Below are 17,952 nucleotides of genomic sequence, written 5' to 3'. Positions count from 1 at the left end.
ATCATATTTAAGTGAAAAATCAACTAAAAAATAACTTTTTTTTTTGGATCCGATTTTTGATCCGAATTGAGTATAATCGCGGCGGCTCCTTGCTGCCTAGTGATTAAGCGGCGTGGAATCGGTCAAATCAGCCGATTTTTTGAACAGGGCGTACAACAAAGTTGTAAACGCATGTTATCAAGAAATTTGGATGTTTCTTGAATTACATGTGTTACTATGAATATATGGGACATAAACAAAAAAAAGATGGTTGAGTACCGGTCATGTATTAGGGCATCTTTAAAGGGATAACACTTTTTAGTGTTCTTAGATTAAATATAATAGGAAAATAATCTAAGATCAGTTGTTAAAAACTTTTGCTAAAAAGTTAGTTATAGGGAGAACATGTTTAAGATCATTAAATTTAATAATAAAATATTCTTAAACATATTATAATTATAAAATCTAATAAATTTGGTATATAATATTATAATAAAACTTATTACAATTATATAATATTTCTTAAACATTTTTTTAAACTTATAAACTTTTAAAATAGAAATATTATAAAAGAACATTTAAATTTGAAACTTATAAAACTTATAATAAAATTCATAATACAATACCAAATATTGATGAAACAACAAAACATTGTAAATAAAATTTTGTAAAAAAAACAAACAAACATATTACTTAATTAATTAAACAAGACAAACATTTTATTTAATTAATATATAGTTTAATATGTTTATTTAATTATTTAAGAGTATTTTATTTAGTGTTGGATTGTGAAACAAATCAATTTTTAAGGATAAATCTGGATTTAAAGATCAAAACAGTATGAAACTCCATAGAGAAAATCAATTGTTTATTTTGTAAAATCAGTTGGTTTCAATGTCCATGGACCCAAATAGTTCCATCTGCCTCTTACGCTCTTCTGCAGCCTTCTTCTCCTTACGCTCTTGTTCAGCCTTATACTCAGTAACAGCCTTGTCAAAAACGCTTCTCACATGTCTGTTCATTTGCATGAGTTCTTGACATGCATCTTTGAAAACTTCCTTCGCTGGATCGCCTATAAAAAATCACAAAGCCAACAAGTATTTCTTTGTTAGACACAGATAAAAAAGTTTCTGATAGAGTAACAGGGCTTTGCAAATGGTTTACCTGTAGTCTGGACCCATATATTGACGCTTTCAAGAGAAGGATGCGGGATGGTGTACGCACCCACGGTTACTCTTGGACTACAGAATTAAAACAACAGCAATGGTTAGTTAGTGGCATAATCATTAATTACAGACAAAGGTTGAATAGCAATTAAAGACCCTTATTTCTTAATCCTTTGATACAATGAGGAATCTATCAGTATCACCACAAGATGAATGTAATTGTAAACCAAAATCACAATACAATGGCACAAACATAGAAATGTGCACAACCGATAATTCAATCAGAATATGAAATCTCTCTTCACCCATAACATGAATTTCAAACTGATAACATGAATGCATAAATGAAATTGCATTATCAATTCCAATAACCTTTTATTACTAAGATGATGGAGGTTGAATCGCAAACAATGGATAGAAGAATCTCTAGTCACATTAAACATGAATGTAACCAACAAGTACTCAAAATCAAGGTCACAATCACAGCATGTACAAGCACACACATGAGTTCAATTACTATTAAATCCAATCTCAAACTAACAATTTACCTGATTATCTTCAAAACAACTCAATAACAAATTAGCAGCCTTAGACTCATTCTTAATGAGAGAAACTATGATCTCAATAGCAAGCATTAGAGAGTCATGAACTTAAACTGTGAGCTCATAAAGCCAAAAGCCTTCTGTTAGCTACACATGATCATAGTGCAGTCATTGCACAAGCATAAGTAGAATCTCAATAGAAACTGAGCAGAGAAGAGCAAGTCTAGTGCTTTACATCTCACTTCCACTAATCCAACCTATCGATCACATTAGCACTCAAAATAGCGAAACATAGACATGGATCAAACATCACGGACTCTAAAGAACACATTCTCAGCATATGTTGTTCATGGATACAAACAAGAAACAACATCAAATTCTCAGCATATGTTGAATAGACATTCAAACAGATCCAAATTACAGGAAATTTTAGCTAAACATCATCAAAATCAGAGCTTTAGAACACTATCAAATTTGCCACTCATCGAGTTCACTACCTATTGAGCTATTCGAAGCCCGTGAAGATGAACGAATACTATCAACAGAGACAACCACTTCCTTCCCACCAAGACTCCTATCTCTCCTAACAACTAATTTAGGATTACTTTGGAAATTGCCCTTTAAGACTGATCCTAATTTCAAAAGAACCCTAATTGCAAAACCGAACACGAATCCAAGCATAACCACACCGCCGACAAACTGCATAGTTGATTTTTTGCAAGAAACGACGACTCTCCGGTTATCGTCAAGCGCGATTAGTGTTTGCAAGTCGGAGAACGCGTCTTTGCTTGAATCGAGAAACAATTGGAATCTGGAATTAGCTAGTTTTGAAATCTGGTGAACGTCTAGGGTTAAGCTGAGGCTTTGGTCTTCGTTTCCGGCGGGAGACGAAGTGGTGAGTGTGAGGAGATTGCCGTCGGTGTTGTCGTAAGATGAGCCATTGGATTTACGGTTCCGGCGAGGACGAGGACGACGGCGTTTTGGAGTGGAGAATGGTAAAAGAGGAGACTTGTAGGTTTGGGATTTGGTGAAGCAGTGTCGTGGAAGAGAACCAGATGAAGAAGAAGACGAAGTCATTGTTCGCTTGTGGACTCGTCGACAATGCCACGTCACACAAGAACTACCCAAATAACAGTTCTCAAATAAGATCAGTTTTTATGATCTAAACCCACTTTTTTTTAATTTTTTCTAATTAAAATAAGTCTAAGAACACCCTTACTGATACACCGATAAAGATGGCCTTAGTAGGTGTTGGGTGAACAACTTGAAGAAGAATAGGAGATTAACCAAATCCACTTTTAATTTAATTGATGTGCTTAAAATTATACTAAGGTGTGGCATAGAAGAAGAGTAAGATTAAACCAAACCCACTTTAAAAAATATAACTGAAGTGAATAAAATTAAAGGGACAATATTTATTGCTAAAAGAAAATGTAAATGTGAAAAAGAGCAAATGTTGTCATATGTAGTTGGTTTGTGTGGACCGTTTTAATAAACAGAAGCTTCATAGTTTGGTGGCTGAGACCTTTTACAGATAGGGAGAAAAGACCATGAGATCATGTTTACGATAACAGAGTTGCCACAAACCACATTTAAACACACAAATCTGTAATCAGACATAATTAAAGACAGAAATATGAGTAATGAAAAAGAAAACACTTCATAACCTGAAATGCATTAGAGAGCATGATAAACTATAATCATATACACATGAACGTAAGAAGCGGTGGTTGGTACGTAGCTTCAACCTCCCATTCAAGACCTTCAGTCCATTCTTTCTCTCTGTGTTTGAGCGAAAGGCTTTTCAGCTTTGGTCATCCTATTGCAACGACTGTCTTTAGGCAGGGGAAAGGTCGATGAGACAATTAAATAATCAGCTCCGGTACACTAGACAAGCGTAAAAATTTCAGCTATTGAAAATGAACAATCTCTGATTCTTCACACCTACCACAGTAGCCTTCTCTTTGCTTACTAGAGCTTCTAGTTGGTCGGAACACTCAACATCAATATATGTAAGAGTTGGAGCAAACATCAGCCACGTCAACTCAACTCTGGTAGGCATTTATAACCTTGTACATACACATCAGAAAGACTCAATAAGCATGGATTTACCGGATTTCGAAACAGAGAACCTGTGTTGCTTTGAAATACACGTCATTCATGTGCAAGATGCAACTTCTCGAAATTAGCCTAATCTCCCAACACAAAATGATTCTCCATCCAATCGAGCCATGGACGCAAATCAAACCTAATTGATGAGCTTGAAGTTACAGTTCTCCAATCTCATCTTCCTAAGAGCAGAGCACACAAGCTCTAAACAGATTAGTTCACGCAGGATACTCTCAAAATGATCCTCGCACTTCTATTTAGTCAATAACACTGAATGGTCTTCACTTAACTCTATCAGCATCACAAGAAATTCACATCCCAATAAAGTTGCAACATCGATAGCCTTTAAAGTATGTTTTATGTGAAAAGGCATAAAAAAGAAAAGAACTCATAGAAAACAATACAGAGTTTGAAAGATGAGAGAGATAAATAGATAGGGTATTTTTACTCCATGGAAAGCAGAGAGAGAGAGAGATAGAAAGTTTCCCTTTAGAACAAATTAAACCCAAATGACGACTTTATCAACATTGAACTTCCTCCCTTAGTAAGCCTCGGTCTCCTATTATCAGAATTAACACACACAAAAAGAGACAAGAGGCATTAAAGATGGAAGCAGTTAGAATCCTTGAAAATCAAATAAGAGAAGAGGAGAAATGTTAGACCTCTTTTATGCATGAAGATAAGAAGCGGATTTTTGTAGCTTCGTCTTCCCATTTCACACCTTTAATCCATCCTCGAGATTTGTAACTTATGATGCATCCATTTTCGCCCTGCTTGCCACTTTTGGAATCGAGTGGAAGCTTTTTCAGACTTGGACATCCCCGTACAACGATTTTTTCTAGACATAGAAAGGGTAAAGGAATCCAATATATATTCTTCAGCTTTGGTAGATCTTCCAAATGAAGATCATTCAGCTTTTGGAAAAGAACATTCCCTGATTCTTCAACTTCACAAGCTTTCTCTTTCTTTATTATATCTTCAATGTCTTTTGAACGAAAAATACGAAGAGTTCTAAGATTTGGAGCCAACATCAGGAACGTCAATTCTCTTAGGCTTTCACAACCTATTATAAAAACTTGGACGAGGCTCAAGAAGCTACATATCCTTCCGATCTTTATCTCCGGGATACGACATTTCTCAATTCTGAATACCCGAAGCTTGTCCATAGATCCTAAAATTGATATTCCAGTTGATTCAAGATGTCCATTTCCTGATGATTCAAATTCGTTACCGATCTGTAGAAATCGGGTACGACTCATCAGCCTAAGAGAGCTAAAAAAATGCTCCAGAGTTGGAGAATCATTGAAACTTGTAGTTAAAATTTCTAAATGTTTCAAAGTTTCCAACTCCTTCACTGTGTTGAGATCCCATGAAAATTCAGATGCATGTAATTTCAAAACTTTCAGATTATACAGACTTGATATCCCAGCGATACTTTCAAGCTCCCACGTATACCCCAAATCCAAGTGAATTAGTTTTTTCAACTCTTGTAGTACCTTCTTTGGCAAACAGCGTATAGCAGTTGAACTCAAACTGAGATAACGCAAGGAAACTAGATTTGATATTCCTTCCGGCAATTCAGAGAGATAGCTATTTGATAAATCCAAAACAACTAACTTTGGCATGTAATTGAAGAATTCACTCGAGATATCTTCCAATTGACTCCTTCCCATGAGGAAAGTTGTGAGTTCCTTACATTCAAGACTCCCAACGAGATGAACAATCTTATTATCCAATAACGACATCCTTCGCACAATGTTCCAATTCTTCACCTTTGGAATTTCACGTAACCCAACACCTGCCCGCACAATGAAGGCCTCTTTTTGTGTTCCCAATTCAGAAGCTATCCATAGGGCCATTTCACGAACAACGTCATGCATACGCACTACACCTCGTCCCAAGCCATCCTCACACTCCATCAACAATGATGCACAAACAAGACTACCAATAATAACATAACCCTTGTCCTCAGCCTTTTCTATATCTTCACTTCCATCTATGATATTCTCGCATATCAATTCTTCTTTCAGAATTATAGCATCTTCTGGATGTAACGCGCAATATAACAAACACGATTTAACATGTTCCTCCTTAAGGCTATCATAGCTATATTTTAAAAGCGGAAGGATCTTATCGACCATGCCAGAAAACTCTGCAGCATTTGAATTCAAAACATATATAGTGTTACGCCATTCTTGTACCGTCTTTTTAGATGACATGGTCTCGCCTATGATGTTGAGAGCCAATGGTAGGCCACAACATTTTTTAGCAACTTCTCTTGCAAGGTCGGGGATTCCCGGATCACTTCCAAGTGTTGTTTCACCAACCTTCTTCTGGAACAAATCAAATGCGTCATTGTCTGCCAAGCATTTGACTTCCATTGGTTTTCCAACCCCCATCCGAGTACATACATCCTGTGAACGAGTGGTAAATGCCAATTTACATCCTTTATGCGTTCTTGGATCCGGAACTCCGATCTCAGCTAAATCCACCTTCTCCCATATGTCATCTAAAAACAACACGAATCTCTTTTTCTTTAAGAAATTGAATAAACGATTAGTCTTTTGACTTTTATCCATTTGTTTCCATTCCTCTCCATTAAGACCAACTTTCTCAGCGATATCATCTTGAATCTTCTCTATTTGTGCCTCTTTAGACACCACAACCCAAATAACGTAGTCAAATCCACGTCTATCTTCGCTGAGCTTATTGTTGATTTGTGTGAGAAGAGTTGTCTTCCCTACACCACCCATACCGTAGAAACCCATAATACCAGTTTCATCTTCCATGAGATGTTTCCATGCCTTATCGAGCATTGTTTCTTGACCAACAATTATTGGTTGAAGAGGTCGTTCCTCCACCTCAGGCGTTTGAGCTTGTGCAGCGATCACGTTAAAATCTTTATTTTTCAGTTCCTCAACTTTTCCCAACGTCCAGAAAACAGTTTTCCCGTAACTGTAGCTTGACAGTAAACTCGTAGAGCAAAACCCACAAAGACACAGCCTTTGAAGTTGAACATCCCTATCATTAAGAATATCACTGACTTCTTTTTCGACAATCACAACTCTATTAAGCCATACCTCGAATTCGGCAAGCCTTTGTAGACCTCTATCCTCCTCTCTTGTGAGCCGTCTTGACAAGTCATCCCACTTAGCCTTGAGCTCCTCCATGGTTCTCTTTAGAGCCACAAGATTCTTCTTGAGATTGTGAGTATGACTTCCTCTCACGTCTAGCCATTGAAAGACTTTATTTACACACGGATCACAGGGCACCGAGAAAGAGAGACCCATTTTACAGAAATTGAGAGATCTGAAATTTGAAGTTTACTAATTTGAGCATACGTACCAGAAACGATGCAAAGAATAATTGAAGATAAGACTGACGTTTTGGTCCACTCGAAATAATATTAAATTCTCGTTCGAGTGAGTCCAAAATATGAAAAGCACTGACAGCCTTTGCAGACAAAGACATTTTTTTTTTTTTCAACTGTTTTCAAAAAAAAAGAGAAAAATATTTTAGCTTCGAAAACATCGGATACCAAATTTGTAAGATCTTCAAAAAGTTTAATTACTTTGGTGGTTACCCAAATCAGTAATTACATACTTACACTGGCTTGACAGTAAACTCTTCGAGCAAATCCCACAAAGACACAACCTTTGAAGCTCAGTTGTCCTAACACTTAACAACCCATTGACTTGACTTTCAACAGTCACAACTCTAGTAAGCCATACCTGGATTTGGGCAAGCTTTCGTAGACCTTTATTCTCCTGTCTCTCCACCCTTCTTGACAAATCATCTCGCCTTGCCTTCAGTCTTCCAAGGTTATCTTTAAAGCTGCGAGATTCTCCTCAAGGTTGTGAATATAACTATTTTTCACACATAACCATTGAGAGGCTTGGTTCACAACTTGATCACATGACAATGAGACTGAGAAGCAACCACCCATCGCTGCACAGTGACAGAGTAAGAGATTCCACAAAGGAACAAAAAAAAAACTGTCAAGCTACTTTAAAATAATAGAGACCAATTCTTTTTTTGCTACTTTAAAATAGATTTCTCACTTTATGCATCACAAAATAAACATTATATTAGCTCTTGTGTCATTGTATGCTTCTCCTTCTCCACCGACACACACAGTGAAACATCAATCAATATGAACAATCATCAAACTATGAGATTCCCTTTTTCCATTTTACTTTTTACTTTCTTGATATTGAGATTTCTCCAAATTATAGTGATTTGAATTATCTTGATCAAGCCAGGTGTTAAGGCAATTAGAGCCATGGTGTGAGCTTAACGATAAAGTGGTTCTTGTGACAGGAGCTTCCTCTGGTATAGGAAGAGAGATCTGTCTTGATCTAGGCAAAGCTGGTTGTAAGATTATCGCAGCTGCTCGTCGTGTTGATCGCCTCAACTCTCTCTGTTCTGAAATCAACAGCTTCGGTTCAACCAGAATCAAAGCAGCAGCTCTTGAGCTAGACGTTTCATCTGACGGGGCCACCATTCAGAAGGCGGTTAAAGAAGCTTGGAAAATCTTTGGAAACATCGATGTGTTGATCAACAATGCTGGAATCAGAGGCAATGTCAAGTCGAGTTTGGATTGGTCAGAAGAAGAATGGAACAAAGTCTTTAGAACCAACTTGACCGGATCTTGGCTAGTATCCAAATACGTATGTCTTTTAATGCGTGACGCTAAACGCGGTGGCTCGGTGATTAACATCTCGTCGATCTCTGGACTTCACCGCGGTTTGTTGCCTGGTGGACTTGCGTATGCTTGTTCTAAAGGCGGGGTTGACACCGTGACGAGGATGATGGCTATTGAGTTAGGTGTTTATAAGATCAGAGTGAACTCAATCGCGCCGGGGCTTTGTAAGGGTATAGAGACACACAACACACTGATTCACACTTGGAACGCGCCAAGCCAACGTTTTTCTATTCAATTTTATTAACAAAATTTATCTTTTACAAGGATACAATTTTGTCTCGGCCCTTACTCAACCTATTCTACCCAATAGAATTGAACCCGAACCTATTCTACCCAATAGAATTGAACCCGATTAAGAATGAATCTGACCCTCTTCTCTTTTCTATCTAAACAAACACCTGTGTAGATCTAAGAGAATAAAGTCACCCTCTCTCCTTTTTGCTAAGAGATTAAAACTCACCCTCTCTCTTTTCTATCTAAACTCTCACCAGTATAGATCTAAGAGAAAGAAAAACAATTCTCTGCGCACTTAATCACCACCCTGATTAACGTCACAGAGAACTGGGAACACCTCTTCTAAGCCTTATCTTTGTGGCTTCGAAGCTTACAACTGTATCAATATTCTAGAGTGCTCAAATTGGCTCGTGGCCTACTCCTAGAATATTTATACACGACTTGAGAAACCCTAAAAGGCGAATCTCCAAATATCACGGGATAAGGAAACTGTTTGTTTCTCAGCCTTATCCTTTCCTTAACTCTTGCGGAGAATATTCTTCATATCTCCAAGCAAACGGAAACTGCTTGCTGCTCAAGCTTATCCTTTCCTTTTTTATCACAGAGAATATTTTCCATATCTCCAAGTACAATCTCGTCCATATCTTCAATGCCAAGTCAGCAAGCTTCCTCGACACAACATCACATCCACTCATATCTTGCCACGTCAGCTCACGCATCCATGTCAGCAACTCAGGCGTCTGTGATCTGATGCAGCTTCCTGATTGGCACAACGCTCTGTTCGGCACAACGACTTGTTCCTCACAGCGAGTTGTTCCAGAATCTGCAATTACAATCTCCCCCTTTTTGACTGAGTTTGATACTCAAGCATCTCTCTGGTTCAACCTGAAAAGACACTCCAACAAACACAAGCGAAAAACAGAACAAGCAACAACTAGACAAAACAACAATCATTATCTAGCAAAATCAATCAACAGCTTGTTCAAACAGAACTATGATTAAGAACCTAACAATCAGAAACCCCAGCTGGCTGCAGCGGAAACCATGTTCTTAATAGCTCTCTAATCAGACTTAATCAATTGGCATATTCTCAATCATTAACAACCGAAAACCAATAACCACCACATACCTAAGATCAACCACTTAGTCAATTAAGTCTCCCCCATAAACAATGATTCTCCCCCTAAACCAAGTAGCTACAAGAATTCTCCCCCATAAGTACAGAACTCCTTATCATTAGGCATTGAACAAAAACCAGAACCAGAATCATTCTCCCCCAGCTTGAGTGATCAACTAAGTCAAAAACAGACATATGTAGCACAATAATATACTGAGGTATGGGAATCACTTACTTGCTAACAGTGCTTCACATCCTTAAGCACTTTGATGATCAGTCAAGTCGCCTATTGAAACAGCTTCTTGTTTGTAGGCATGTTGACTATCCTTGCAACCACAACTGAATGTTGGGCAATAGGACACTGGTAGCCGAGAATTCGAACAGTAGATAGCACTTTTGTCGAATCACAGTGGATGTGACCATACACAAGCTTTGCAAGAAAAAACAGCACCTTGTGTATCAAGATCTATGCTTTCAAACTTCTGCTTCACTAATCAGATGAGCTAAGCACAGAACACTTCTCCAATTCGTCATCTGTAGGGAATTCAAATATATGATCCTCTGTTCACTCAACTATCATCAGTCTCACATGTCTAATACCCGCCTAGCCATTTACACTACCATAATCAAACAAAGTGTTGATTGGTCTTGTGAGACTCCAAATGCACAGTTCCTTACAAGAACTATCTTGATCAAACCCTTGACAGTTGACAGATTAGTGTAAGGATCTCATACAGCTTCTCTTAAACAAGTCTCCAATGTAGACACATTCCTGAGGAACTCAACAGCTGCATGCAGCATCATTAAGAGCAAACACAATCGTCTGTTCTTTAACACAACATCGTCCAAACATGAATGTATGATAATGATCAGAGCATCACATCTCTGTTGTCCCTGTAGACATCTAAACCAAAAATCTCATACACAGTTTTCAGAAGCCCAACAGCTTCAAACATACTCATACGCAGTTTTCAGAAGCCCAGCAGCTTCAACCATCCTCATACATCATCAGTGGAATCAAACACAAACGTTCGTTCTTGGATGTATCACGATCCTAACAACAGAGTATCACACCTCTATTTTTCATTGCAGATAACATGTCTCATCACAATCATATGCACCTGCAGATCATCAAGGGTCAAATGATCTCCTTTCACTCTTTTGTTGATTCCACAACACTGAAGCATCAACACACTTATGTCGATGTACCAGGATCGATTCCGTAGGCCGTGACACAGTCTTCTTCCCCTTTGTCTTCTTCGTGTCTTGTTGCTGAAGACTCGGAACAGGACGCTAAGCTTCAAAGAGCTGATGAATACGACTGGGAAACGGTGGACGAAGCCCTGACTTAGCTTGCAGACCCAGCTGTATGATCTGATCATAGATCATTCTCTCAAAATCAAACGGGGTGCAATGCATGATCATGTAGATCACCATGGCTCTGTTTGCTGAAATGTACCCTGTGTTCACCATGGGAGACCAGTTGCTGCAGCATATCTTATGCACATCCTTGATCACGGGGTCCTTGATTACAGTTGACACCAGCTGCTTGCAGGTCTTCACTTTGCCACCAGTAGAAATAGAGCAAGATCCTCCTCCATAATCGCAGCTGTCTGTAGTCTTGGTTCGCGTACATCAACCGCCTGAAGCCTGAGCAAGGCATTAATGCGGCTTGGGGAAAACTCATACACCCAATCTCTGACAAGTACATCAACTGAGTTTTCTTCAATTTTAATTACTGGAAGATTTTCCCAGAACTCATAGACACCATCAAAATCACAAGACCCGATTTGAGTGACAGTTTTCAGCTGACCGGCTTGATCAAGCAGCTCCCTAACTGGATCATCTACTCCCAGAGAATGGCAAATCTCAGCAGTAATGGTTTGAGAAGCAAAGAAACCATACCTTTGAGCAGCATCAACGGATATGAATCGTTTTGAGTCAAATCCCTTTGAAGGAGCCCCGCGAGACGATAATGCACACGTCAAACAGCTGGTGGGACATAGACACTTGCTTTGTAGCACAATCCATCTTCTGGTAACAGTCCCTTGCATCAAATACATTGATCAAAGACGGAACTCTAATGAATAACCACCTGTTGTGCACACATGAAATAACAAATTGCAAGCACAATCTTCTGTCTAGGAGCACTCATCAGCCTCCAGTACATGTAGCTTCATTCCTTCGTATCATGGAACTGACACTATACTCATTTATCAATACAAAATGAGTATCAGTCTTTCGAATCGTCCTCAGATGCATGATGACTCAACAAAAATCCTCTAAAGCCCTTTCACCACTAGAGCCAAGTTGTGAATTTCAGTAACAGCTACTTCCAATCCTTCAATACTCCTCTTAGAGAGTCATGATCATTCCTATGAGATGCAACAAGTGAGCTTAAACCTGTAACATTTAACACACACATCAGTGCACACTTGTTGAAAACATACAAACATTTTTCATCAACAATATTTACAATCAACCTCGTGTTTCAACAATCAATCATATGAATTAAACTACAAAACATTGATTCTACAACACATTGTTTTCTTTTCAGCCTCCTATACACAACCTCAGACATCCAAACATTGTTAATCACAGGAAGTGAGGGAACCAGAACAGCAATAGACCATCAAGAGTACTTTTATATTAATTTTTTTAACTTCTTAAAGTAAGAGACTTTCATACCTTGAGATCTGTTTAGTGAAGTTTGCCAACCACTTGTTCAGGACTTCACCAAAAACTACCACAACCTTTTGTGAATCTTCAAAGAGCATCTCTATGATCAGTGGCTAGTCTTTCGCTCTGGCATGCCTTTGATTCTCATGGTTCACCATCAACGTGAAGTAGGCAGCTGGAATTTCCTTTGGAGAATGCATTGACAGGAGTGTATCAAGTCATATTTTTTTTTTTTTTTTTTTTTTTTTGACTTGTCATGGTACACTACCTTAGAGCTTAGATCCAACAGGCATGAATGATCATCTGCTGAATCTCCTGATTTCTATCAGCGATATCACTTGACTTCTCAACCGCAGATATTTATGCATTCCCTTGTTATTATTCTTCAGGGCTCTGTTGCAGACGTACCAGCCACATAACTCTGTTTTTTAAAGGTACGAACAACTGGTACTTCTTTCAGAATGGAATGCATAATAATGCCACTCCTCAGCTCTTTGACCTCCTTCTTCACGATAACGTTTTACGAGATCCCCATATGAATTGGCATGACAGGCAGCTGTTTTCCACTGATTCTTCGTTTAGACAGAGTGTTGCTCTTTTATACATTCTAGGAATTCCATGGCCTGTTCTGATGCATGTCCCTGTATCTGATCAACAAAACTCACATAACATATTAGATCCCACAAACACCAATGACTTTTCTCATAATCATGTGTTCATCCAAGTCCAATGGTTTTGTAAACAAATCAGCAATTCGCAAATCAATACTCTGATGTTCTATTACTTATCAGTTTCTCCACAACTATACCATGAATAAACTAATATTCAGGATCCTGTAATTGTAATTTTAGCATGTGACACATGATCTACAACAATATTAACAAACAAACGATTATCACACAACATTGATACAAGGTCTAAGAAAGTACTGTACGCTGTTCTCAATTGTTTGATTCTCATCAAGTGATGAAAACAAGTTCCCAAGGCATTAACCTCATATTTAAAAATTGAACGAGGTACCTTGACAAGCTTCTGAGCGTAGCAGAAGATCAGATTTGTTCTAGGCAACATCCACCAGATCCTTCACGATGATTCAGAGACCGAGATCTCTTCAAGTTTCCGCTAGCTCCTTTCATCAACACCAACCCTAGATGTGCCTTTAAATACTTGGCACTCCTTTTCAGTAGCTCGCGTGTGTGCTACTTTACGATTGTCATTGAAACACTCACAGCTTGCAAGTACATAGCAGATGTCTGATTTGCTGGTACAACACATCTTCAAACGACTGATCAGCCCACCGTACCCGTTACCATTTACACAATCTCTTGAAACATCTTCTAAGATAGAACATTTCCAACTCCCATAGGTGTGGTATCATCTCCACTTCTTTGTTACTCACATGCACTGATCAAACCTTTGGTATACTCGCATTGGTATATGAATACCTCAAAACCTTACTATTGCCGCAAGTAAACAGTCTTCTGAAAGAAGCCATTTCTAGCAAACCCACTAACATCCATATGATACAGCATGAAAATATGCACACAGACAATACCTATCAGGTTTCTGATTACCTCGTGTTAAGGTGAACGTGCTGCCTCTAGCAAACTCTACCTCATGCCTTGTACTCCACAACTTGTCCACGTTTGTCTATTCTGTTCTTGAAGGCCTCTGTAGCTTCGCCCATGTTTCAACTTAACTCCATTTGTTCTGACATGCAACGCCACTAACTGCCTCCGAACAACTCTGTGTAATAGCAACAGAAACAACAACTCTGCCCTCCTGAATCCTTCCAGCAGCTTCTTGATGGAAGTGATTCTCACAGTTTTCTGAGTGCTACAACTTACACTTGACAAACAGCTAGTTAATAAACTCCTTCTCAGATCATGTCTCTAGACATCATAGAACTTTGCTAATTGAACTCTTTTGTTTGTGGATTGAACGACTTCGATATATAACAGCTATTATCAGAGCGCTGACCTTGGACTCAAATATTGTCGCGCTCATCAACCACCTGACATCTTTCCTTGGTGAATGTAACATCTAAACCTCGAGATACACATCTGCCTCTGATTGAACCTACAACTTCATCCCCAAAAGTGACCTTGTCAGCTGAGCCTTCTTCAAAGTCGTATAGCCTTCCGTGATTCACAGTCATGTACCCTGAACAACCATAGTTCTTCAATACAACAATCTGTTGACCATGGACAATGTGCAAAACATAACGGTTCATGTCACGCTTCTTGAAGTTTATTCGCATGCATCTTCGAACATTTTGTGACACTCCTTCAGATGCGTGAGTGGAATAGTACAATCCAGATACTCGAAGCAGACAGCTTTGTGGAGGCTCTGACTTGCATAGTAACAGTGACATGTTCTTTTGTTCAGATCTTTGACACTTCACAGTAATGCCCTAACTTCTCATATTGTCCTCTTCTTCCAACCTTATGGAACTTCTTCTGGACAATGACACAGTTTCCCTCTCAGGTTGTTCATAACAGTCATCTGTTTAGTCTTCTGCAAGTTGAACTGAGACACCCGTTTGACAGCCTCACCTCCATGGTTCCTTATGCCATATTTTGCAATTATAGTACCCTCGTGAGTAATCAGCCCCCTGTGCAGATCTTGTGCTCCTTTACTCATCTTCTTGTTATTCCTTAGCTGATCCTCAAGGCGTTGTCTCAACAAAGACGAAAAGACTTTTCCTCAGACAACAATTTCTCAAGAGTGAGGACTCTACAAAGCAACTCTTCTTTCTCAGACACCAGATCAGGATGATGAAGATTGACACTGACGTTGTACACTCTTCAGCCTTTTGAATTGCTTCTTGCTCAGTACTTCCTCATTACCTTGAACAGACGTCTGAGTTTCCACAGTCTTCAGAGTGAATGATTTCTCAGCCTTCTGATCATTCTTTCTCATATGCAGTTCATCTGTCTGAACTAATTTCACACACTGATCAACCTTCTGTTCATCAGAACTTAAAGCACCTTTACCATCAGATTTGTGAGAAAGATATCCATGTGATGAGCTCCTGAGAAATTCCTTGACAAACCTCTTATCCTTATATACCTTCTTCAGCACTACAACTTCCTGGCTCGGCGAGCTTAGTTGACTGTTGAAATGACAGGATGGTGATACATCAGATTTTTCCATCTTCACCCTTCTGGTTTCCTCAAAGAAGACTTCCAAAATATCTCAAGCTTCTTTCGCTGACATACACTCTTGTACCATCGCGAACAGATCCATCAGCAAGCAGCTGACAATAGTAGATAACGCTTCAACGTTCTGTTTTCCCTTTAACTTCTCCTCAGCCATCCACAGCTTACAGGGCTTTACTACAGTTTCTCCTCTCATGTTCGTAAGTGTTGGAAGTGACCATCCATCTTCAACAGCGAACCAGGCTTCCATATCACGACACTGAATCATCTGTCTGATTTGTGCTTTCCAATCATCATAATGCTCAGCATCAAGCATCAGCGGATTGTTCTCATCAACGAACTGTTGTGGATTCTCCATACCTCGTCTCAAGATCTCACCTGTTGAAAAGATAAACAATTCTTTTATCAGGCGTCTGCTCTGATACCAATTGTAAGGGTATAGAGACACACAACACACTGATTCACACTTAGAACGCGCCAAGCCAACGCTTTTCTATTCAATCTTATTAACAAAATTTATCTTTTACAAGGATACAATTTTGTCTCGGCCCTTACTCAACCTATTCTACCCAATAGGATTGAACCCGACTAAGAATGAATCTGACCCTCTTCTCTTTTCTATCTAAACACACACCTGTGTAGATCTAAGAGAATAAACTCACCCTCTCTCCTTTTTGCTAAGAGATTAAAACTCACCCTCTCTCTTTTCTATCTAAACTCTCACCAGTATAGATCTAAGAGAAAGAAAAACAATTCTCTGCGCACTTAATCACCACCCTGATTAACGTCACAGAGAACTGGGAACACCTCTTCTAAGCCTTATCTTTGTGGCTTCGAAGCTTACAACTGTATCAATATTCTAGAGTGCTCAAATTGGCTCGTGGCCTACTCCTAGAATATTTATACACGACTTGAGAAACCCTAGAAGGCGAATCTCCAAATATCACGGGATAAGGAAACTGTTTGTTTCTCAGCCTTATCCTTTCCTTAACTCTTGCGGAGAATATTCTTCATATCTCCAAGCAAACGGAAACTGCTTGCTGCTCAAGCTTATCCTTTCCTTTTTTATCACAGAGAATATTTTCCATATCTCCAAGTACAATCTCGTCCATATCTTCAATGCCAAGTCAGCAAGCTTCCTCGACACAACATCACATCCACTCATATCTTGCCACGTCAGCTCACGCATCCATGTCAGCAACTCAAGCGTCTGTGATCTGATGCAGCTTCCTGATTGGCACAACGCTCTGTTCGGCACAACGACTTGTTCCTCACAGCGAGTTGTTCCAGAATCTGCAATTACAGGCTTTTCAGGTCAGAGATCACTCAAGGTCTTATGCAGAAAGAGTGGCTAAAGAAAGTTACTGAACGGACTGTACCGTTTTAGATGCAACAAACTGTGGATCCGGGGCTTACATCTTTCGTGCGCTATCTCATTCACGATTCTTCTCAATATGTCACCGGGAATACATTCATTGTCGATTCAGGGACTACACTTCCCGGTGTGCCCATTTTTTTCTTCTCTCTGAATGTCTTGTGTGCTTGTACATTGTGATAAGAATGAAGTATATTCCAATAAATGGCAGTATTGGCATTAAAATTAAATTTACTTGCATATACCACTAAAAAAAAACTTCATTACAACATACTAAATGCAGTTTCTCATAATCATCACAAACCTACTCCAAGTTCTGAATCCAAAGATCAAATAAATTTTCAGAGCTGAAATTGTTTTAGAATGTTTTGGAGCTATGTACCTCTCATAGTCCCGCAAATGCTGGAGGAAGCTTTGAAGGTTGATATCAAAACCTTTCTCAAATTTTCTACTTATAGAGATGAATGGTAAGATCATCATTTATTTTCTTAAGCTTTATCAAGATTATCAAAACGAATGGAGGAATACTTCAAAGGAACCCTTCCTGATAAGAAATGAAAACATCTCAATCAACTTCAAACGTAACCATTATAGAACTGTTGATGCAAATATTAAAAGAACTCACAGTCACAGAGAGTGATATTGGTTTCACAGAATGCAACAGAAAAAGGGAGATAAAGAGAATTTAGCGGAAAGCAATAAAGTCACGCAGCCACAACACTTCACAGTGATCACGCAGGATACTCTCACAATGATCCACGACACTTCTATTTAGTCAATAACACTGACTGGACTAGATTCTTCACTTAACTCTATCAGCTCCTGATATATCATGGTTTTTGTGGTTTTTAACCATGATATAAGGAGTCTTTTAGTGTATTTTCA

At 38.8% G+C, this 17,952-nt stretch overlaps 2 protein-coding genes across 7 annotated transcripts; both read right to left on the bottom strand.

Annotated features, from left to right (window-relative positions):
• Positions 1–781: 781 nt before the first annotated feature.
• Positions 782–2,892, bottom strand: LOC104716050 (uncharacterized). Of its 2 annotated transcripts, none has more exons than XR_015566475.1 (3): positions 1,694–2,892; positions 1,144–1,220; positions 782–1,051 (listed from the first exon to the last, which is right to left on the bottom strand). XR_015566475.1 is itself a non-coding variant. In XM_019229689.2 (3 exons), exons 1-2 carry the CDS (start codon positions 2,762–2,764, stop codon positions 1,210–1,212), a joined length of 591 nt encoding a protein of 196 aa, XP_019085234.2. In that variant the 5' UTR covers positions 2,765–2,887; the 3' UTR covers positions 782–1,051; positions 1,144–1,209. The 2 variants fall into 2 exon arrangements, 1 of the variants encoding a protein (XP_019085234.2); XM_019229689.2 differs by having other exon boundaries at positions 2,185–2,887.
• A 1,160-nt stretch (positions 2,893–4,052) lies between these two features.
• On the bottom strand, positions 4,053–8,722 carry LOC104714597 (putative disease resistance protein At1g62630). Of its 5 annotated transcripts, XM_087466347.1 has the most exons (4): positions 7,858–8,722; positions 7,528–7,744; positions 4,459–7,105; positions 4,053–4,355 (listed from the first exon to the last, which is right to left on the bottom strand). In XM_087466347.1, the coding sequence occupies exons 2-4, from the start codon at positions 7,590–7,592 to the stop codon at positions 4,338–4,340; spliced, it is 2,730 nt and encodes a 909-aa protein (XP_087322473.1). In that variant the 5' UTR covers positions 7,593–7,744; positions 7,858–8,722; the 3' UTR covers positions 4,053–4,337. The 5 variants fall into 5 exon arrangements, with proteins under 5 accessions (XP_087322473.1, XP_087322475.1, XP_087322472.1 ...); XM_087466349.1 differs by having other exon boundaries at positions 7,404–8,711; XM_087466346.1 differs by having other exon boundaries at positions 7,528–8,631.
• Between the last annotated feature and the right edge of the window lie 9,230 nt (positions 8,723–17,952).

This window comes from Camelina sativa, chromosome 9, assembly GCF_030686135.1.
Source record: "Camelina sativa cultivar CO46 ecotype springtype chromosome 9, ASM3068613v1".
NCBI classification, from domain to species: Eukaryota; Viridiplantae; Streptophyta; class Magnoliopsida; order Brassicales; family Brassicaceae; genus Camelina; species Camelina sativa.
Note: the sequence above shows the minus strand (reverse complement) of the source record. Positions and strands in the feature narration are given on the sequence as shown.